Source organism: Giraffa tippelskirchi, chromosome 7, assembly GCF_054371585.1.
Source record: "Giraffa tippelskirchi isolate mGirTip1 chromosome 7, T2T-mGirTip1v1.2.pri, whole genome shotgun sequence".
In the NCBI taxonomy this organism is placed as follows: domain Eukaryota; kingdom Metazoa; phylum Chordata; class Mammalia; order Artiodactyla; family Giraffidae; genus Giraffa; species Giraffa tippelskirchi.
The window spans coordinates 75,933,400-75,958,130 of NC_137281.1; the positions used below are offsets into that span (position 1 = coordinate 75,933,400).

General features: G+C 34.5%; 1 protein-coding gene across 7 annotated transcripts in view; it reads right to left on the reverse strand.

Moving 5' to 3' along the window:
• The window catches only part of AP3B1 (adaptor related protein complex 3 subunit beta 1), a 234,808-nt gene that overhangs the window by 12,770 nt on the left and 197,307 nt on the right, over positions 1-24,731 (reverse strand). For all 7 annotated transcript variants that reach the window (XR_014058467.1, XM_081505951.1, XM_081505949.1 and 4 more), the window contains 4 exons: positions 23,085-23,316; positions 18,539-18,623; positions 6,222-6,319; positions 998-1,136 (listed from right to left, as the gene is read on the reverse strand). Coding sequence is in view for 6 of the 7 variants with exons in the window: in XM_081505951.1 (XP_081362077.1) it covers positions 998-1,136; positions 6,222-6,319; positions 18,539-18,623; positions 23,085-23,316 (554 nt within the window). In the remaining variant the exon portion in view is untranslated. The remainder of the gene's footprint in view (positions 1-997; positions 1,137-6,221; positions 6,320-18,538; positions 18,624-23,084; positions 23,317-24,731) is intronic.

Below are 24,731 nucleotides of genomic sequence, written 5' to 3' on the forward strand. Positions count from 1 at the left end.
GATTTTAAATTATTTCCTAAATGTAATGATGGAAGTATGCCATTGGCAGTAGAATGACAGAGGAATTAAAGATAGTTTGCAATGAATTCCCTTAAGCTCACAGAGGACTAAGTAATCACTGTATGTTTATTTCAGGAGTAATTATTTTACTTTCATTTCAAGTCACTAGCATTCGTAAGAATACAAAGAAGGCACATACTAATCACGTTTTCTGCTACCTTTGAGGGCAAATAACTTGGACCTCATGGTTTAAATGGCTGGCGATGAAGATACTTACTTCCTGGCCTAAGAAACAGATGGTGCATTTGGCCCCATAATGGTTCCTTGTCACTGGAAGCAGCCTTAGGGGATTGCTGTCAAAAGGAAATCTATACCCAAACTTCCCCTCTTTTAAGTAAAAAAAGTTCAAATCCACTGCTTTATAAAACAGTTCTTCCTGGAATTCACTGACTGTAGTGAACTAAGAAATTCTCAACCATATCTCACACAAGTACCTTTACAAATTACCAAGCTATTATAAAATGCAGATACACTATCTGTATCTTTCAGGAAAGCCCATATCCATGTACTAAAGACTGTACGAAATACGGAAGAGGGACCTTATTCCAAACCCATCAAGCAAATGTACTATCATAAAAAAGAAGCGGCATAGATATGTTATTCCCTGATGGCTCAGCTGGTAAAAAAACTCGCCTGCCAAGACAGTAGATCAAGAGACACAGCTTTGATCCCCAGGTTGGGAGGATCCCCTGGAGAAGAAACGGCAACTTGCTCCAGTATTCTTGCCTGGAAAACTCCATGGCTAGAGGAGCCTGGTGGGCTACAGTCCATGAGGTCACGGGGAGTGGAACACGAATGAGCGTGTGTGCACGCACGTGTGCACGCACACACACACACACATTTAGGACTTAATATTTTTAAGGAAAACTATGAATTGAGAATTATATATTTATACATGTATATAAGTTACCTCCACATCACTGGTCAGTGAACATACCTGTATATATTATCTTGTCCAGAAGGGACTACACCCATGTTGGCTACATTTACTACCTTCTGAAGGATCACAGAGGAAGCAAAATTCTGTGGGGCAGCAATAATTGTGGTGGAAGTTTCGTTCATTCCAGAGAGCATGCCTGTAAGAGCAGAAGAAGGTTCTCTTTTATTGATTTCTCTTTGAAAACTACATTAAACAATTTTAAATTCATAGTCAAAATCTAAAAACTTTCTAAAGCAGAAGAAATACCACTTCAGAATGTAATTTACAAGATAATTTATCATAAAATTAAAATGAACTGCAACTGATTAAAATTTTAAATCCTCGTGGTGTTGAAAAATGTATAGAAACGCAATTGAACATCACTTTTAATAACCTGATTTTAAATACTATGATTGATAAAAACATAGAATCACAAAGATAAAATTTTAATTTCAGTCCCTTTAAAATATACTCAATTAATTTGGGCTACATAAACTATTAAGTTTTTACTATTTAAGAGCTCCCCCCACTTCCTTTTCATTCAAATATCTCTCTTGCCAAATGCTGCCTGAAAACAAATCAAAGTGTTTCTGGAATAACTAGCAGCATTACATGATGAATGGTCTCAATATAATGGATCAAAGTTATCTCAACAGTAACTGGAAGTCACTGAACAGCTGTGTGGTTCTAAAAAATGGACAAGTATCTAAGTTACACTGAGCGGTAACAGTATTTGCCTAGTTAATGGAACTCTATGGTTACTGACAAAAATAACCAAAATTGCTGAAGCAAAAACATCTGAAAACAAAGAGAACAATGTAAATTGGAAAAATTTAATTCTCAGAGACATTTCAAATAATATTTAATAAAGATCATGAACAAAGCAAAATCATGAACAAAAACCATATAGAATTAACACAAGGCATGCTGTTAATGCCAGAATCTTATGTACAAATGTTCAAAGGACAAATTCAATAACCTGCAAAATACATGGAACAAATACTGAAATTAAGTACCTAGTTTAAAAAAAACAAAAGCTATAAATGTTAAATGCCATCTATCTGATTCTGTGATGTTAAGTCACTGACACCCAAAAGTATCTACTAAAAATTATGACCCTTTGAGACATTTGATATGTGTACAATAGTTGACAAAATTTATAAAAAGGTAAAAGCTGATTTTGTATTCTCAAAAGGCCCTCCACCTTTAATTTTTGCTATTTATGCTAATGCAACATAAATTTTTTAAAAAATCCCTATGATTAGTAGTATGAAGACACTAAAGCCCAACACTGTAAAAAGGCTTATTTAGCTTTAACAAAGAACAGTTTTTACTAACCACTTTCAAACTTGGGGACACTATGTTCTGTCTTAAGACTGTTTAACTTTAATATTAGGCAAAAGCTTTAAAAACCATACAAGCAGTCAAACACTGCTTTTAAGGAAAGCACAGTGGCTGCTGACATAACACTGCTGAGAGATGTGTGTACTCATTTAGGATTTAAACCTTCTCCATTAAGCTCTATTGAAGAGCAACTGCTGAATAAATGAATGCAACTATGTTTATGTTAAAAGCCTGTTTCCCGCAGCATGTAATTAAAGGAAATGTTGTACAAAGCCAGTACTTTTGTCAAGCTCCTGTAAATGGAAAGATGGATAGCACTCAGAGAAGTGAATGCATTGCTTCATATTTAACCTTAACACTCTTGTCATTAATGGTTTGTCTAACTTGGTCTGTAAGAGACAAGGTACTGCTCCATTGAAGTAAAATTAAAAAAATCAACTAAACCATGCTTTTCAGAACAGAAGATTCATTATCGTCAGCTAATGTATTGGCATAAAGCAAAGTAACATCCTATCAAGTAAGGCACACATTCAATCTGCCTTCCCACCCCCCTTTATTTTTAACTCATGCTGTTTTATTGTTATAGGCAATTTGTACCACTCAGCATGACAGTGTAAACTGAATCAAGATTAATTTACATGCAAAAGAACACTTAGGAGAGCAGCATGGTAAGCAAATGTATTGTCTCGATTGCTGAGGTGGAAAAAGAACCTGGAAAGAAAAAAAGGTGCTCTAATTAAGGGGCATCAAATATGATTGCTTGTGGTGGTTAAGGGCCAGAAAATAGTAAATGTCTGACCATTTAAAGAATTAGCATCTTGCTAGCTAGGAACCCATAAGATGGAAGCATAAATCATAATAAAATTAAGTAACCATTCTAGGTTTCTTAAACCAGAGATTTTTTTCTAAATGAAAATATATCAGGTATTCTTAAATTAACAAAAAAGAAAAATATGCCAAGGTATCATTAAAAGTTTCTTCTACAAAAACAGACTTTAACACTATACAGCCTGCTCATACCTAATGAAGGTCAGGTAATCAGAAGAATATTTTAAAATTCTGAAACTGCAGAATATGTTGCCTCATTAAAATTTACCTCATTTTGGTGAGGCAGTGGACAGCACTTAGGTTAACCAGCTGTAACAGACTGCTGAAATGTAAATAAAATAAGAAAAGATCTAAAAAATTTCCCCAATGTTTTAGACTTCCAAATTTAGTTCTTAAGAAGAAAGCAAATACGAAGAGGAAATTGGGATAAGCAGTTTCCTTAGGTCTCGTACAATTAAAACTGCTTCAAGAAACGCAATTACATTTTTAAAAGTAAAACAGATCTCATTTTATAGTACTGAAATCATCCCACAGCTAGATCATGAACTAACTTTGCAAGGATCAAAATTCATAATAATGAAACAAACATGCCTTCTGGTTAAGGCTTATAATATGCATACTCTGGATAACTTCAAAATATAGACTAAACCAATCTTTTGTTTAGCACTTTGACCACCAACCTTATAACAATGCACGTTTGGTCATGGAACTGTAAATGTAACAACTGAGAAAAAGTGACAGATCATGCTATATACTAGAAATAAAACATTTTTTTTAAAAAATATTAATCTAATATGTACAACCTGACAGAAGTATTCCTAATTAATATTATACACATTTTTCAAATATGCAGATCTATAGTATAAAAATAGAATCATATTCCTCCTGTTTTTAGTTTATAATTTATTCAGTTAAATCCTAGTTAATACAGTTAACACATTTCTTGAGTCTTGAAATCTATGCCCTGTGAAATGAGATATTAAGTGTATAAATTCATTTTATTTAAAGTAGAAAAACCAGTTGAAGCTAGCATGTAATGACACACGCAGACATTTCTTAAATTTACCGGCATTTTACCATCCTGAAGTTTGCAATGATAGAGTCTGAGGAAACTGATTTTTATTCTGATTTAGAATTTACAGTTAATGAGTCATTTCTAGGTATCTTCTGCAAAATAAGCTAAGCTCTTCCTAGAGTGGTGTAAGAAACAAATACATGTGTAAAGTTGAGAATTGAGACCTCTATTACCAAAGCAGCTGAAATCTAGAACTAAAATGATGCTATTGAAAAGACTCTTTAATCCTGTGGTAAATTTGCCAGCATCAAGTCCCATATCAAAGAATGAATTCAGGAAGACAGAAAGAATGATACAGAAATGCCAACAGACTTGCAAGGATTTACAAATACTTCATATAAACAAATTTTCAAATAGCTTTATTCAGAGTAGCCTTTCTGCTCTATTAAACATAGCAAACAGCTGCCAGATTTATTCAGACAAATAATCAACAACCATAGAAGTAAAATGGCAGAAGAAAAAGGAATTTTGGCAACAACTCCACAGAGGACCACAGCTGTTCTCCAAGCACACCTCTCTCAGGCGATTACGGTTCTGTATGGCTAGTCAGGGAAGAAATCCCTCAGTCATAACAGAGCGCAAAAAAACTTGATCGAAGTATCAAGTACATATTCTACACCAAAGCTGAGGAAGAGAAAAGGTATACAACAACCTACTGCTTTAGATAAACTTTAGCTGCACTTTTCGAAAAAGGAATATCCCCTTCACAATAAATGTGTCAAGGCTTATTCAGCTCCTGTGTGCCACTCACCTGGGTTTGCTGAGCAGGTGTAAAGCAGAGAGGCAGGCTTTAGCCAGCAAAGGGTAAGAATAGCAAATGTAAGAATCAATTCAATTTGGCAATGGAAAAATAAAATCACAGATATGACTTTCTTCTACAATAATAACCAACTTCCAAGAAAAGTAAATGCAAAGATGGATTTAGTCACTCTTTATCACTTAAAATTAAGGCAGAAGAATAAAAGATTACCGTTAATTTACAGTCTTATTTGAGAGTTTCTTTGTGAGATTCTTCTACAACAAGTCTTTTGGACACTGAAGTGCAAAGGTTCATGGTAAAACAAACAAACAAACAAACAAAAGTCTGGCACTACAATGATGCAGTGCCAGGAAGCGAGCCCTTCTCCTTAGGTATAGGTATCTGTGTGTGCCTAGTACTTCATGAAAGCTTGACAGGTACGAATTAATGACCTCAAGATGAAGGGAATCTTTGATAACTCCTTCCAAAGAAAAACAGCCTGGATTCATATAAACTTTAAAAAATTGCTGACTATACTATTTAAATATGTCCTGGTTTTATAAATGGTATTCTTAATTAAATACATAGAATGAGGCACTTGTTTCCCCTTATTTATAGAAGAAGAAAATTATTTTTAATAGAAAGTATGCTTAACTCTGGGTCAAGTCCAAGATATTAACACTTTCATTCTGCTGAAAACATTTTCTTTTTTGTTGCTTATTTTAATTTGCTTCAGCTCTGATACAGGCTTACAGCATAGCATTTCTTTAATACAGAATAAGGTCAAAAGAAAATAGAGGTATTTTAATATTTTAATGCTACAATTAGGACTTTATTTTAAAGGACAGGGCACTCTAACAGGAAAAAATATTATTAGCAGAACACAAAAAAACAGTCCTATAATGAAAGGAAATACATACACATAACACGTACTGTGATGGGACTTTGCTAAGTCCCAAATTCCTGACATTTTCACTAACACAAAACACATGAAAACATCATTAGGTTGACAAGCCAAAATTTCCAGGACTGAAAAGTTAATTAAGAATCAATTTTTAAGTATGCCAGGGATGCAGACAAACATATACCTTTAAGGCTACATTATAAACACAAAGCATTAGCAAAACTTGGAAGACTGTACATTGACATCTGTTAATAGCTATGTGCATATGGTAATTTATTTTAGAGCTCAGCCAGAGGAATGAGCACACGTTATCTGGGGTGCCAATTTCTAGTAAACGGCAATGATCTCTCACCTTGCTCCTTCTTGAAATCTTTCTCTGACATGGCCACAGGTAAAAGCAGTTCTCCAACAGGAGGCTGAATAGTAACACTGAAGCAATCATCCTTGGTACTAAAGAAAAAACACATTAAAGCTGACTAAATGCTTAACAAATAGACATTCTTCTTAATACTATGCAGTTAAACAGGTACAATTAAAGCATATAAAGATGTTTGCCTTAAATATCACAGCTAAAATGGATTGAAATATTTCTCATCACTATTTGCAAAGAAATACATCTGTTATGTCAACTGGAAAGCCTATTATTTGCAGTTATGATAAATATGCCATTTGATAGAGAACTTTTAAAATTAGGTAAGGAGCAACTACCAGAGGAACAGTTAATGCAACTTATCTGGTAGATAAGTTATCTACCAGGTATCTATGTAACTTATCTGGTAGATAAGCAGATAACAACTACCAGAGGAACAGTAAGTGCAGCTTATCTGGTAGAGAACATCTTGTCTCCAACTTTGCAGTAAAAGTGTACAAAATGGAGCGCTTTAGTCTTAGTTAACATATCTTTTTAAAGCTATCAATTTTTAAATAAAGAATAAAATGGAGTGACCATTCTGTGTTAAGATGTGTGCTAATAAAATAATACCAAATGTTAATAAGTGTTTATGTACTATAAAAAGAAAACCTGTACAATAATATTAATCACAGTTTTATTACTAATAGCCCCAAATGAAAAACAACCCAAGTGCCCATGGGTGACAGAATGGATAAACGAATTGTGATACAGTCAATGAGATATTACATAACAATTAAAAAAAAAAATCTGTTACACATAAAAGATGATTCCACAGACCTAACCTTGAGTGAAAGTAGCCAGAAACAAATATACATGTTGTATGACACCAAAATGAACTCATGGTTACAGAACACAGAACTGCAGTCACTTCTATAGGAAAGGTGGTATCTATGGGGAAGAATGGGAGGCCTTTCTGGAGGGCTCTAGATGTTCAAAACTTTGATTTGGTGATACACATAAAAATTCATCAAGCTGAACACTGAAGTTCTGTGTTATGGATGAAATTATTCTTCAATAAAAACAATGTCATATATAAAGAGGAGAAAAGCAGAGAGTAAATAAAAATATTTCTATACAAGCAAAAAAAACCCCAAACCCACCAAACATAAGGTGAAGAGAAATGCTTTCTTGAAGGGTAGGGTAGGGGTAAATATTAAAATATAAGGAAAGACAAGAAAATCCACTTCGATTTTATGCCATTATATACTATAATCTTTAAAGCTGCCATTTTCTTTAATGGAACAAGGTAAGGACTAGATTAAAAAAAAACAATGATTCTGAATTATTCACACATGGATTGCTCAAGGCAAATCAATAAACCCAATTTATTTATTAATTCAATAAACCTTTACTGAATATAAACTTGATCTCATGTACTCTCTGAGTGTCTGGGGATTTAAAGACAAGTAAAATTGGCCCTTGAAATTCACAAGTTTAGTGACAGAGAAAGAGTTCAATTATGTTTCTAACAGAAAGATAGAGTACAATGATAGATATACGTGGAAAGTATCATAGTCCAAGAAAGAGGGGCTGATTAATTCTGCAGGAGTGAGGTAGAGGTAAGTTTACTTCCAAAAAGAGAGAGAGGGGCATTCTATGGATTCTAGACCTCTATTTTGGGAATGGTGGGCAGAGGGTGTGTCAAAAGACCGACTGGGGACACTCTGCAGAGAACAGCACACAGCTGTAGTCCCAGTTCTCCATGGCAGCTGTGCTGGGATCTTGTTCAGTCCATGTCTCCTGTTCCTATCTGAAGTGTCCTGATTTCTATGACAAAGTATATGATTACTTTACTCTCATAGCTCAGACAAATGTGCTTCAAAGTATCCTGAAAAAAAAAAAAAAAAAAAGGAAACTACCAGAGCCTTCTGATATAGGAAAATAAACAATCGCGTATGTCTTTTATAGACTGTGCCGGCACTGTATAAAGGTGGTGTACAAGAGAATCCCAAGCCAGGGAGATCAGCAAGGAGACGAATCAACAGTCCAGGCAGGGGTTTTCAGCACTGACTGTGTGTGTTGCTTTAGTGCATCCTAACAGTGATCCTAAGAGGTACCTTCTGTTACCCCTAATTCACCAAGAGAAGCTAAACAATATGCCCAAGGTCACACAACTAGTATGAAGGTCTGAACACAGCAGCACTGAGATTTGAACCGAGGTCTATTCTATTCCAAAGTCAGCTATATAATGTTTGCTGCCATATATATATATATACACATATATATTTTATTCGACTATACAAGGCTGCTTCCCTGGGAGGAAATGCAGAAGATAGGGGTGTTTTAGAATTAAAAGGGACAGATGCAGTGATGGACGGGAGGAAGAGACCTTGAACCATTTAACGTGAATGACTGGAATGATGACTTTCTTCAATGAAGAGGAGTTTGGAGGATTAAACAAAATGATTTGGATTTAATCATGCTATATTTTGAGTATCTCTGCATCACCCAGGAAGAGATATTTAACAGATAACTGGAAATACAAATCATGAATCAGAAAACAGGTCAGGGCAGTATACATGAGTTTAGAAGTAACCAGAATGTACAGGGAAGGGCTGAAGACGTAAGTAGATAAGATCAAACAGGAAAAGAGGATATGCCAAGAAAAAGGATAAAGTGGACACCTGCATGTAAATAAAAACAGAAGTGGTTCAACTTGCAGAAGAGAACTGGAAAACGAGTGGCTGGGGAGAAAAGGTGTGAGTCAAATACTGCAGGGAGGAATAAAAAGAAGCACGTGTAACAGCTGACTTAGCAATGCAGTTCAAACTGGAGGAGGAGTGCAGGATGCAATGAGCTGAAGTTCAGTGGAAAGACTGGCAGTGAAAGATGGGGGACAGAGAGCAGCAGAGGCTTCTGGAGGATGCAGAGGCAAAAGGACAATGTTTAAAGCAGCTCAAAAGGAATTAACGGTTGGTGCAAAACAAAGAAACAGAGTGAGGTGTTAGACGATGTAAATGAGATTGGGACTAAGAGCATAAGAACTAGGTGAATGGATCAGGCCTGGAATGGAGGAAGGTATTTCTTCCAAAAACAGCACAGATGGAGCCCTTAAGATAGAAGTGTTGAGGGTAGGACACTCGGAGCAAAGAGCAGGCTGATGTCCTGGAAGGCTAAGCCACATTAAGAGAAATACTTAGAGGCTGATAAAGTAGTAAATGGAAAGGTATATACATTATGAACTAATTTAGTGTTAAATATAAACTCCCAGCTTCAAATAACTAGATAAATCAGTGCTCTCCAAAGTGGGAAAGACAAGGCACTCCATTGAGGCAGAAAATCCACTGAGGAAAAAAAACTATCAATTTATTTTTTTCTCATCCCATCTGAAGTTCTACTTTTGTCTGTACATAATACTTCAGGACATACATAATATGTTTGCATAGTGAGACACACACACAGTACATACTGGGAGTGTGTGGTATAAATATTTCACTAAGATGTATATAATTTTAAGAGTTATGGCCACTGGGTTAAATTACACATACTATACTATCTTTACTTGTGATTTCTTTTAAATTATAGATGAAATGACTTCCTTCCAACACTCCTGAAAAGGACCCCTAGATCCCTTGGTTAAGCAGCTGTAGGGCACTGATGCCCAGGGAGAAGGGGGCAAGAGCACAGAAAGAAGGGAAAGTAGACCTGCCTTCTAAGGCATGTATGAAAACCAGGAAGGGGAACACATGTAAACCCATGGCTGATTCATGTCAATGTATGGCAAAAACTACTACAATATCGTCAAGTAATTAGCCCCCAACTAAAATAAATAAATTTATTAAAAAAAAAAAAGAAAATCAAGGTGCTAAGGAGCAGGCTTCAGTCTGGGGGTGGGTGGTAAAGGTGATTCTGAAATGCCCCTACAAGCAACAACCAATGGATTAGAGATGAATATATGTGATTCAGCTTGACTGGATATGTCTCACTTCTGTTACTTTTTGGTAATGCATGTTTTATTTTATTATATATTTATTATTTATGTTATGTTTTATTTGTATATTATATACTTTATTCTTATATTTATTTTATTATATATTTTATTCATTATTCTGATTGGTAAAATGATTACCATGTATTTACATATGAAAAACTAAGGCTGTAAGTTCATCCACAATGGGTCTTGTGGGGCAAATAATGTAATAAAATTGGAACACGGCTGTGGCAGACACTTACTAAGTAATACTTTTCTTTTTCTTCTTTCCTGAAATCATCCTGATTCTCTTCAGGGAGACAATGTGCCCACCTGAACATTCTCTCAGCCTCTTGTATTAATAACAGCTGGACTGATCAAGTGACCCCGTTATGACTAATGAAGCCTGAACAGAAGGCTGTTGGGGACTCCTGGGAAAGTTTTGCTTTTCCAACACACACAGGCTCCTCCCTCCCTGTCACTTCATTCCTTTATCGGGGGGAAGGGGGCTAGAACGCAGATGGAGTCCTGGAAGTACAGAAGCCATCTTGTGACCCCTAGGATGACTGGCACTTGCTAATGAAATTAGCTCATGGAACAAAAAGTTGGGAAGACCTTCTACTGGAAGACATGCGGAGAAGACATGTGGAGACACTCTAGCTGCTCTTAACTGCTGACCAGGGGAATAATATATAAAACCCTGTGTGGTGAAGTCACTATAGATAGGTTTCTGTTACACACAAATGAATGCAAAATCTAATTAATATAACTAGTACATAAAATACTTTATAACCCAGTCTTAGCTTCTAAGCAAGATTTGGCTTAGCAGGGAGTAAGAAGGAATGTTTCCTCTTTATTTTGGGGAAAATTTACTTTCATTTATATTATTGATTTAGGATGTCCTCCAGAGTTTTCTGTGAGCCTCCTTTTAAATATTTTGTCTTTTTTTTTTTTTAATTGTTCTCTTCTCTCTCCTTATAGTTCTTTTCTTTTGCCCCCCACCTTTTCCTTCTCATCTCCTTTGGCTGAACATGGGGCTAAACATAGCTGTCTTGACATAGATAGGGGAATGGTGAAAACGAGAAATGGCAGATGTAAATTTAATAGAATTACCAGATTCCCAGATTGACAAGGTTCTAATATGAAGTAGCTCTAAACAGCCTAATTACAAGGGATCAGATGATGTAACAGTTTAATGTAAGACAAGATTCTACCTGTTCTACAAAGAACTGTAATGCATATACTTAGACTACATATAATCTCATTTCACAGATTCCTAGGATCAAAATTGTGAGACTCAAGTTTCCTTATCTATGAAGTAAGAAAAATGTCACTTAAACTTGTAAGTTAGTTTTGATGATTAAAGGAATATCACAATCCAGTTTAGTGCTTAATGCATAATAGATATCCAAAACCTACATACCTAATAGGAATGTAATCATAATTTGTTTAAGCATTCCCCCAACAATTCTCATTTGCAAATTTTCTCTATTATAAACAAAGCTTACTTAACACTCTTAGATCTATTTCTTCATCACAGGCTACCATATTTCCCCAAGTCTGACACCCTAAAGATGAAATCACTAAGTTGAAGAGTTTAGTTTATAAATATTTAATATTTGATAAATACTGCCAAACTGACCTAAAAAAAAGTGGTACCAATTTGAAATCCCACAAACAGTAAACAAGAATACATGTTTTTCTGTACCTTCCTTGTCAGGCATTAAAATTATTTAAGAATTTTGCAAGCCTTTTTTATTTGAATGAATTTTTTTAAATTTCCATATTAAAAATGTTGTATACATTATTGTTATTGGCTCTCTGCATTTCATTTTCTGTAAATGAATTATTCTCAAACTTTCTCCACTTTCATATTAGATTATTTTATATTGAAATTTGCGAGAGTTCCTTACATATTCTCGTAACTAAACTTTCGTCTGCTAAAAATGCTGTAATACTTTCTTACTATCTCTCACCCGTTATAACATCAATATTTTCTTCATTTGTAGAGAAGCTTAAAAGCTTTTATGGTCAAACCTGTCACTTTTTCTCTATACCTTTCTGGATACTGTGTCTTGCTTGAATTTTGACCCCCCCACACAAAGAGTATAAAATTATTTGTTTATATTATTTCTGAACACTTTTTATAGTTTCTATGATTAAATAATAAATGCATCTAGAATTTACTTTGGAGTAATCTGTGGAAAGAAGGCATCTTTATTTTTTTACAGAAAATGGTCCATACACAATTGACATGAAATCTCACCTCACCAATATGAAACGTCACCTTCATGATATACAAAATCTCTAAATTCTGTTCTGTTTCACTAACTCCTGTGCCAATAGCCAATTACGCTGAATAAAAATATTCTTGTGACCTTAAAGAATATTTTGAAGTTATTATTGAAAAAGGCTTTTTTCATTAAATTTTTGTTTTGACTTTTCTTGGACATCCTTTTATCCAGGTGAATTTTAGAAATTTGTCAAGGTCCTTGAAAAGGTTTGCTGGAATTGAGCTCAGAATCACATTGAATTTGAAGATTAACAAGTGGGAGAGTCCTATCTTCCATTTAGGAACACAGCAGATTTATTACTTTTATTTATATCATCTTTTTAAGGCCTTCAGGAAAGTTTCAGGTTTTTAAAAAATTCCCACATAGGTATCGTGTATTTCTTGTTAATTAATTATTCCTTTTGTTGTTCTTGTAAACAGAATAATTTTACTCATAATGTTTTAAAATTGGTCATTCCTATTATATAGAAATGCTAATGATTTTCACATAATGATTCGTACCAGGGTCCTAAACTCATTGATTCTAAGACTTTGTGGGTTGGTAATTACATGTTGGATAGAAATGATAATCTTGCGTCTTTCTAGATTTATACCTCTATTTTTACTTGTCTTTTTGTATTGGCTAGAACTTCCATAAAAATCTGAAAGTGCTGAAAGAGGGTAAAACTTTGTTTTTCTGACTTAAAAGAGAATGCTTCTTATATTTCATGTGGTGATAGGTAACTTGTATGTCTGATAATCAACACACAAATAAACATTTTATTTTTTTATTCTCAATTTTTCTGTGCCACCCTTTTTTAGGTGAGGTTTTTATAAATAGTATATGCTTAATTGTGTTTTTACAAGCCCAATATAAGTGGAAATCAACTTATGGACTTGAATTCTGATAACCAGTACGTGTGGCCCCTTTTAGTCATCTTATTTTATTTTTTATTTACCATGCTTTTTTCTTTTCCTGCTTTGTTAAACTGGTCAAGTTTTAAGCACGCCTTTTCTTTCCTTTGGTCATTTGGATGTTATAAGCATCATATTTCTGTTAATTCAGAGGTTAGCTTGAACATTTTAAACCATATTTAAACTTCTTTTTGCCATCAGTCAATTCTCTTGTGAAGCATGGCAAGAACACCATCATTTCTCCTCATGCTTGCTCATGCTGAGATTTTTGTTCCAGATCATTAGTTTATTTTTTACATTAGGTATGAACAATTATTTTTACATATTGATGAATTTTACAGGTAGAATTCTTTCTCTGTTTTTTTATTCTATTTTTCTGTCACAGATTAAAATTTTTTTTTTTTTACTAGCTATATCTTTGAGTAATCCTTTCAAGAAAAGGTCGTTTGGGAGTAAACGGATGGAATCTTTGCTTGTCTGAAAAATGTCCATTTGGCTTCCTCAAAATTTTCAAGGTTATGTCCCTGGCCTTCTGGTCACCAGAACTGATGACAGTATTGAGGAGAAATCTGATTCCATTCACATTTTTAGGTAAGCTGCTTTTCTTCTTCTCTCTGGAAGATACTAAAGTGGTTTTCTCCTTATCAAAAATTCTACCAGAATGTGGACTTTTTGCTAGTTGCTCACATTCACCCTGTTTGGCCTTTGATGGGTCCTTTCAATCTGAAGACTTATACATTTCATTTGCTTGGGAAAATTTTCTCCTCTAATTTCTTTATTTCTTTTCTCCATTGTCTCTTTTCTTTCCCTCCAGACCTACTAGATGAATTGCTTCTTTTAACTTTTCTTTCATATTTTCCATCTCTCTCTTTTTGTCTTCTGTTCTACTTGATTTCACTCACTGAGACTCTTTGATGGAATACTGAATCAGACTTCAGCTGTGTCCAGTCTATCATTCACCTACTGAATTCCTTTTGGAATTATGTTTTTAAATCCCTAAGAATAACTTTAAATTGTCTAATTACTCTTTCTCAAAGTAAGCAATAAATTCTTACTTTATAGATAAAGTGTTCTCTGGAATCAGATATTAGTTATAATTTTTAAAGATATCTTGTCTCTTTCTCAGCTTGTCTGCTCCCTTCATGAATGGTTAGTCTTTGTAAGTCATTTTGAGCCTTCCCTTTCAAATTAATGTCTTCCTTCAAAAGTCTGGTCATCCTAAGCTGTCTGTCTGTATTTATAATGAAGGACTAGGTTTGATTAACGAACACAGCAAGTTCTGCTGCATGTTAGCTATAAGATTTTAGACAAGTTTTCTTCCTATGCCTTAGTTAATTCATCTCTAAAATGGGATAATACTACTACTCACTTCATAGGAATGTTCTGAGAATTAAGTAAATTAACACACACAATGCCAAGTGTTTAGAATAGTGTGTAGCACATAGCTACTATTTCATACATGTTAGTGAGTGTTATTTCTATGGATCTCCTCTACCCTGCCGGGCTGGCTGGAGTTTTCTTAAGTGGGTGAGACATGACTGGTTACCTGGTTGTGAAGCTGGGAGGCAGGTAGGCAACGGCCTTATCCCTCTACCAACAGATGCAAGATTGGCTTTATCCTGGTGTAGATGACTTGAGAATATCCTTCTCTTGGGTAGAACTGCATTTCATCTCATCTTTGACCATCCTGCTTCCTTCCTATAAACTCAACCCTTGCTGCTCTCTTAGGGCCCCACATTCTTACCAAAAGTCCTTCTGGGGCAAGTAGTTGTTCACTTTCTTTATAGGGTAATTCTTAGGTCTTTGATTAAATGTGTATGGTGCCTGCTGCTAGGGGAAAGTTTGGGGAACAGGGGTTTGGAAGTAGTTCTTTCATTCCCTAATACTGTCTTACCCTCACTTTTCTTTTCACTTGTTCACTTTGTGTTTGATATTCTGCCAGATTTGTTCTTACCATTATAGTAGTTTTCTCCCATAAGTGCTCTGCTCTGTGGTTTTTATTTTCTCTGTTATTGTATATCTGCTCCCATTTGCTTTCTAACTGCCAGTAATTCTTCACAATTTCTGGTCAGCTAATAGCACTCTTTCTCTTTTTAGTGCTCATTTTCTATTAAAGAATGTATTTTCTGACTTTTTAATGATTTGGGGCAAAAAGAGGGGTGGATGTTAGTGCTCAGTCCTCTAACTTGAGCCAAGTCATATAATTTTTCATACTAGTTAATACATTAATATCTGCTGGTAACAAGGGTGAAACCTGTTTATGCACTGCATCTACTTTTAGAGACACATTTATGTATATTATACACATTTAATCAAGGACTTAATTTGATGACCATTTAAAATGCAAAGCAAAAAAAGAGACATTAATACTTATCAAGTATCCATATAACTATGCAGTTTTATATAATAGCTTTATCTGTCTATATATGTATCATATAACTATAACAATACAGAGAATTAATCTAGAAACTAAAGTAGGATCATTTCACTCTTGTTCCTTTTCTATAAATAAATAGAAGTGTACCTGAAGGGCTCATAATCCATGTTCTCAGCATTTCTGAAGGCTTCCTATCAAATACACTCTTACTACCCACAATTTTATATATTGATTTGGATAACACATTTTTAAGAAAAAATTCAGTATCAGCCATTCTTGCTTTTCCCCCCCTTTTTATTGAACTACCAACACTAATACAGCACATCACTAAGCAAAAAGTGCTATTTACTATGCAAAAGGCACAGTCAGTGATTGGCGTCTAAGACCAATTGATCTACCCATTACCACTATCTCCCTACCTCCACTAGCACTACTATGAAGCTATTGATTTAAACACTGTCGATCGGTTTCCATTTTCTGATTTTGGGCAGGCCAATTAAGAAAGTGAGTAATTGTGATTACATTGCTTCAGGATCAATTACATTTGATGTAAGACAAAGTGTTCTTTTTGGAATACACACAAAAATAATTTTTGATCTAGTGTGGTTATGTACTTAATACAAATCTACAATAAATAACTAATTCATACCTTCACAACAGAAAAACATATTAATGCAGATGCTTATAATAGCTAAGGCTATTTTCTGTCTAAAAGAAATTCAGCATTTTCCTAAAATTAGTTTAAGAGAAACTGAGAAAAAAATTATTCATATATACTTTTCAATGGAAGATAAAAATCAAACATTATCTAAATATTTTTCCCTAAAGGGACTTAGTTAATTGTCAAAGACAAGATGCAAATCTTACCTAATTTCACTACAAATCTTTGTAGTGAAAAAATATTTTAAAAAACCCTTCACTGCACAGATGTATGGCAAAAACCATTACAATACTGTAAAGTAATTAGCATCCAATTAAAATAAATAAATTTTTTTTAAAAAGGTTTTTAATATAAACTAAAGAAAAAAAAAGAATTTTTTTAGTTCTTAATTTTGCCCTAACTTAGTGCATAAGCTTTGTCATTGGGCTCACATTGTCGAAATCATTAAAATGAATATACCTCTGGTGTTGGAGGCAAATCTATTTAGAGTGATGTTACTCACAGTCTTGTGCTCAGTAATATTGATCTGTGTTGTTTGTCTAATAGAAAAATAATAAACAATTACTAGGCAATGTTGGGAAAAGTAATCAGTTTTTATATATCACTAATATAGCAGACCTCCCAAAACATAAAGGTGATGATCTGCATAAAATCAATGTGTTATGCTACATTGCTTATATTCATCATTGCAGGTTCTCAGCAATAAATGGTATAATATTAGGCCTGACTTACTGGTACTGAAAGGGTATATGAAAAAGAAAGATTCATTATACTTAACCTATAAACTTATTTAAAAGTGTGTATTTCCTAAATCTGGAGGTTTTTATCATAACAAATTCTGTTAGAAGCTACCTAAAATTTAGATAAATAAAATGTCTCAATTCTTCTCAGAGGAAGAACAAAGGACTTCAAATCAAAATAACAAATGATATCTTAAATCAGAAAAATATAAAAGAAATGAGTTCAAAGACAATTCTTAAAGACACACAAATACAGCTTTGTATTAGTTTGCTAATAGTTTCTGGATTTCATCAGAAGTGTATAAAACATTACATAAAACAATAACAATGAAAAATCTCAATCCTAGAAAAGCTCTTTTGAATAGTATTCACCTATGAAAACTTTGCCAACTGATCAAATGTTCTCTTTTGAATTTCATCAAAAGCAGTTTGTAAATTAAAGGGAAAAGGGAAAAATGTGTGGGTTTTTGGTACTGACAGAATCAGTAATCCTCTACTTAAGGGGCTTAAGATATCATAAAATGCTTCAAAAGGTATCTTCCCTGGGCTAGCCAACAATATTAAGAAATTTAATTTCTCCTGAGTTTTCCTCATGAATTTTCTCCTAAATTTTCCAGAAGCACACTGCTGCTGCTGCTAAGTCACATCAGTCGTGTCCAACTCTGTGCGACCCCATAGACGGCAGCCCACCAGACTCCTCCATCCCTGGGATTCTCCAGGCAAGAATACTGGAGTGGGTTGCCATTTCCTTCTCCAGTGCATGAAAGGGAAAAGTGAAAGTGAAGTCGCTCAGTTGTGTCCGACTCTTCGCAACCCCATGGGCTGCAGCCTACCAGGCTCCTCTGTCCATGGGGTTTCCAAGGCAAGAGTACTGGAGTGGGGTGCCATTGCCTTCTCTTTCCAGAAGCATAGAGATAAGCAAAAAAAAATCATACATCAGAAGAGTGAAACTGAAAGTGCTAGTCACTCAGTCATGTCCAGCTCTTCGCCACCCCATGGGCTGTAGCCCACCAGGCTTCTCGGTCCATGCAATTCTCCAAGCAAGAATACTGGAGTGGGTTGCTATTTCCTTCTCCAGGGGATCTTCCTGATCCAGGGATAGAACCTGAGTCTCCTACATTGCAGCCAGATTCTTTACTGTCTGAGCCATCAGAGAAGCCTTTAACCACGTATAGCAGACTGTAATGGCTATCTGTGTGGCAAATACTAAAAATACATATATCACACATAATTTTTCCAACTGTTTCACAGCAGTCTAAAAACTGCCAAAGAAAAACACAATTGTGTAAATATTTCCTCTCATAGAAAAAGCTTTTGAAAGTCTTGATTTTGATCTGCTATTGTTTATAGTAACAAGAACACAGAAGAACAACTCAACTTACCACAACTGGAAACTGGCAGTCTGAGTGGAATCACAAAAGTCAATACCCATTGAAACAGTAATGGATCCCGCAGGCTCAAGAGAGTCTAGGAAATAAGATAATTTAGACATGAAAACACAGAGGAAGTGAAAAAGAGGCAAACTAAACACTGAAAACATATGTAATGTTTGTGGTTTGGTTAAAACAGTCAAATTTAATGATAATTTGTAAGAATAATTTAAAACTAAGGGTATTAAAGCAAATTATAAAGCAATTTCACCTCAAGGCTTTCTTTTTCACAACTTAATTCTGCACATACTACAATGAACATATTACATCTATTTGTTTCAGAAATATAGTTTATCCTGAGAAATTCCATGTTTTACAATATTGTCTTGACAGGAACTGAAGGTGAGAAGGAAATAAATGTTTTCCTGTTTGGAACATCTGTACCAGACTCTGGGTGCTTTTAAGACATTATGTACTTAAAACTATGGAATATTTACTCTAGATATAAAAAATACATTTTCAGCAATGTCCTAAATTTTCACAAGGGAAAGTCCAAAATTTAAAGCAAACAAATTAAAGCAAAGCTGGAAGAAGAAATTAACTTGTCCTCAGATATTACTGAAGATCACTAGCATTATATGAACCAAAACAGTAAGTCTAATTGTATTATTTGAAGAATTACTCAAAGAAAGTTTAGTAGCAGATTATGTTATCTTGAAAAAACAAATTATAAAATGACATGTTGTAGATGTGTAATTTCTGAAGCTTCACCTATCAACTAATCAAGTGTGGGAAATAACTGCTTCAATATACAGTACTGGTTGATAATAATAAAACTCACGATAAACAATAACACCATTTTACACTGCTTATGACTCCAGAGTCAAAGACTAATGCTGTACATTAGAACAATAAGGGATCTTAAACATATACCTATTTAGTATAAATATTTGTATATATTCTATATTTAAGTAGAAACCATTCACTTTTGATTTCTACTTTGTTTAAAGTCTCCAGTATTACTGTGGTTGTATTGTTAGTTGCATTATTAGATGTAATTATATTTTAGCAAGCACACAATGGTCCAGTAGACTGTGATTATCCTAGGGCTTGTGATAGGTATAATTTCCCATTTAATGCTAACTATTACAGAAATCATGGTACAGGTAGGACAAAATAATTCAATAAGCTTAAAATATTGAGAAGCATTTTTATATCTAACAGCCTAAATGAAGATTAAGCATTATAAGGAGGTATTTGATGCTGATTTTTAAAGTGTTATTGGTGTGCTGATTCTAGTTGGAATTCCATTTATTTATAAACCTAACATTTACCAGGAGGGTCTGTAAGTACCCCAGAATCCTTGCTACTTAATCTTTGACAAATAGGCTTTCCTGTAAATAACTACAATGATAGTTTTCTTGCATTTCTCCTAAAGCTTACACCTTATCAGTTCATAGCTGTCAGTCACACTGCTCAACGCTCTTCTTCACTGAAACCTTAATGCTTCTTCTGTGCCACAGATATCCTGGGGTTTGGTTTTGTTTGCACCTGACACCACATTGGTAGCAAATGCTGTCATCTCCAAAAAACGATGGCACTCGGGACTGGATCTTTCTGTCTCACATACGCTCACATCTCATTTGACCAAGTGGCAGTTCTTAGGATGCCTTGATGATGGCACTGTTTGACACAGTTTCATAACATCCTCAGTCTTAAGATAATTAACTGCGAGCTTAGTGCCATACTAATTCTGGAGGCTAGTTCATGATCAATGGTATGTTTTACTATATGAAAGCTTCAACAGCAGAGGGGCTTCCCTGCTGGCTCAGATGGTAAAGCATCTGCCTGCAATGCGGGAGACCCGGTTTGATCCCTGGGTTGGGAAGATCCCCTGGAGAAGGAAATGGCAAACCCACTCCAGTACTCTTGCCTGGAAAATTCCATGGACTGAGGAGCCTGGCAGGCAACAGTCCATGGGGTCACAGACAGTCGGACATGACTTCACTTTCACTTTCAAGAGCAAAGTGATCAGCATAAAATTATTCATATAACAGACTTTTATAATATTTGAAGCCTACTAGAATACATTGGAAAAGTTCATTCAGGCAGGGGTCTATAGTTGAATACTGCTTCTGAATCATCACAATATACATGAGAGGGTTATGCAGAAATGGCTGAAAAAACATTGGTTCTATTACACCGCTATATTAAAAACGAAAAATGAAATCACATAGGATGTTGTCTACTATGACGGGATAGTTGTATAGTAACTAGTGAAATCTTAGCTGAACTCAAACTTGTCAAGTGTTAACATAAAGTCGCTGAATATAGTGCAGAGAGCCTAAGGCTACTGTTTTGGGGTGTGTGTGTGTTTTAAATCTCTTGTGTACATGTACCCGATCTTCATGGGAAAATGGCACTTTATTCCTAACAGTCTTGCAAGGAATCCAGTTTCATGCTAAAGGCAGGGCAAAATCCTGACAAAAAAGTTTTCTCATATTACAGAGAAAAAGAGAACAGAGTGGTGATAAATAAGAAAGTCACTGGACTCCTTAACATACACATATGTGCTTATTAAAGAACACAAATATCTTACTTCCCTTATTTCACAAAAATATGAAAATGCAGTATTTTTGTTGCATCCTTAGGATGTTTTTGGAGGACTAATTAAGATATATCATACTCCGAACTCTACTGTTATCTAATGATGAAAGAGACTATGTGGTTATTACATACAAATCTATACTGCATGGGAAAGAACTCTGTATCTTGAGGGTATCCAGTAAATGCCAACAAAATGAATGAAACCTTATGGTCAGGAAATCTGCCTAAGAAAAGAAAGCCTATTACTAGTACTGAGGCAATGATATATATTCATATTTTATTTTGGTGTGAAGGCCATACTCTGAAATTTATTATATTTATTTCTTCTGTTCTACATAGGCCAACAAAAGGTCAACTCATCAACTCATTATGCCAGCTCAAAGAAATGTTAATACTGTTCTACTGTTTTAACCTTTGGATAACATTTTCAACCTTCAGACAATGCATATATCAGTTGCTTGATGCTTTTTAAAGTAACTTTTTAACTAGATTAAAAAAGCTGAATTGCAAGCAATAAAAAAGAACACAAATTGGGATATTCTTAATTCCTTGACAATATGTTAACCACAAAATAAATAAGAATCAGCACACTGTATTCTTTAAATGGTGTCTTAATTACCAAATTATCTTTTAAAAAGGATATTAAGTGGGTTCTGAAATCAATTTACTTTAACTCTACTTTGGCTGCTACCAAATTTCATCTCAACATTAGGAATTTTTTATATCTTTGTGGAAAAATATAACACAAAGGATGACTTCTTTATTGAATGACTCATTAAAATGACAGAGGAGAGAATTCAACAATGTCAAAGAGCTCACTCAGGCAAAGATGGAGAAAGGCAGAATAACTATATGATAGGAAATAATGAGTAAAGAAGGCACAGTTACCTGGTCAAAAGGCTTTGCTCACCTAAAGTATTATAAAAAAGGAACTATGTGGACCTATCTGATTGTAATACTTCAAGGATTCAATGACAGAAACCTTATATCACTTTTAATTAAGATCTTTTCTGAAGCTTCTTTCAACTAAACTGTAGGACTGCCTCCACTCACACAAAACCAAAATAGAGCTAAACATTCTAACTACTGTACCATTTTAAAAATTCAAAGTAAGCCATACAACTGTTAACATTTAATGCCAAGAAGGTGTATTTCCTGTAATAGCTGGAGAGACAGTATGATGCAATGGGCACTGAGGTAGCCTGGAAGGCACATGGTACACAGGAGGGGCAGCCTACTTGGCATCAGCTGGTTGTGCAGCAGGTGGGAATAGAGCACGGGCACCGCCATACTCTTGTGCTTTATCCATGAACAGTGAGATTTCTGGGTTTGTCCTTTAATGTGAAAAGATACTGATTTTTAAATGGTGGCAACAGATTAAAACACATGATGTGTGAAAATACCAGTGGGTTTTTCTGCCCTCAGAAAGAGGAAGACAAATAGAATTGGTATACACCCTCTCAGTCTTTGCTCCCTTCACATTTCAATATACAGAATGTGAAGGAAAATGGGGAAGAAAAGATGCAGGAGGTACTATAACCAAAAGGCAAAGTAAAATCATGCAGGGAAGGAAGCTGACCAGGAAAAAAGGTGGGGGTGGGTGATGCAGGTAGGAAAAATGGGGAGCAATTTTGATTCTCCAGAACCATTTTTTCATCAGTACTGGTTATCAGCATTGCTGGCACCTGATTTGCTAAGGGCAAAGAAATGTATTTATCTTACATGATAAATTTGGTTTAAAAAGGAAAAACTAATGTTGGGTTGTCCACAAAGTTCGTTCAGATTCTACCATGCCATGGTAATGAAAAAACCAAACGAACGTTTTGGCCAACCCAATATAAACCGAGTTTGCTAAAGATCAATCAAATAATATGTATTCTACTTTATTTTAAAAATAAACACATTTAATTATCAAATATAGTTAAAGCAATAAATGAGAATTAATATTTACCTATTGGATTAAAAACATGCATTTGCATGCCCATAGGAAGTTTTTTTCCTCCTATGTGGATATTTTCTATCTTCTGATCAGTGGTATTATTCAGTGTTATTTGCACAGAGACCATCTTATCACCAAAAATGCAAGGCTGTCTTGGAAAGAAGTAATGGGCAGCTAGTCCTTTCCCACTCATTCGATGAAGCAGCACATGAGTTCTCCCTGGTACAAAGACAGGAGTACTGACCTATTGCACATTGGAAAAAGAAAAAAAAAGTGAATTAGTGAATATAGTTACTAATTCTTAGAAAATATGCAAAAATTCATAACATTTAACTCCTATTTTCCCTAAAGTATTAAATAAATCACAATAAGACACAATAGTAGGGTATTGCATAGATAGATATGAAGTCAGAAATTATAAAAATTCTTCTGTACTCTCCAGGCATATATTAAAATATTTTGACAATCTACATCTAAAAAAGAAGAAAATAATTGCAGTTATAGAAATATATATATTTTTAGAGATTGTAAACTTTATCTTCTTCCTAGGTATTATATATTTTGGACATTTTGCCAATTTTCTTATTATTTTTAATAATTTGTCTTTTGATTTCCTTGGGCTTTCAAACTAAGATATAAGGCAGAACTTATATCTGCCTATAAGTTCATTATAGGCAGATTATAATATCTTTCATTATAGGTAGATACTTATACCTTCATTTCCAATCTTGACTCCTTTAACTTTTTTCATCTTGAATTTCTTTCGCTGTAAACTGTAAGACTATAACCTCCTTCTTAAGTGATTCTTCCTTTGCTTCAATGATTAAAAGATCTTCCCTGCCTCAAGATCAGGTAACTGTTCACTTACATTTTCTTCCAGAGCTCTCATGGTTCCAATTTTTCAATTTATGAGGAACTAATTTAGGTATATTTACTCTATATTTAATCATTTTCCTCCAAATACTTAACATCTGTACATGATTCAATGATTAGCTTTTCCTCAATGATCTGTAAATGCAAACATTCTTATTATTTAGTTGGAGACATTTTTGAACCTTGATAGAATGGCTAAATCAGTACCACACTGTTTTATTTCTTATAGCCCCACAATATGATTCAGTTGTTCGACAAAACAAAGTGTCCCTCATTCCTCCACCTACCCCGTCCCCCTGCCAATATTTTCTTGGCCTCTTTGAAGGCATGCCTTATGTCATTTAAGAGTTATCAACTTGTCTGAGTTGGTGTATTGAATTCTCTCAATCTAGTTCTGGGACACATGGTCCAAATATTTTTTTTTCCCCTACTTTGTCTCAAAATTCTGCACCTTTATTATGATAGTTAAAATGATGCTAAAGCAGTGAGCAGCAATAGAAGAAAAACAGTGTAATTGTCTTCACTCATTCTTTCTACACCCAGCCAAATTCAAGAAGCACTCTTTAATGAAGTTAGCATCTAAAAAGGTCCTCCGTAACAATCCTCCAAGTTTATCTATGATAATGCAAAGAAGCCTATGTTTTCTTTCACACTAAATAGCTCCTAAATGGCATTTAGAGGTTAATAATATAGCTTTTTTAAACTACAAAGATGGGCTAAATGAAAATGACTTTTTTCTAACCTATTTTCTAAGTTCATACAAGTCACATTTAGTGAATCTCCTCT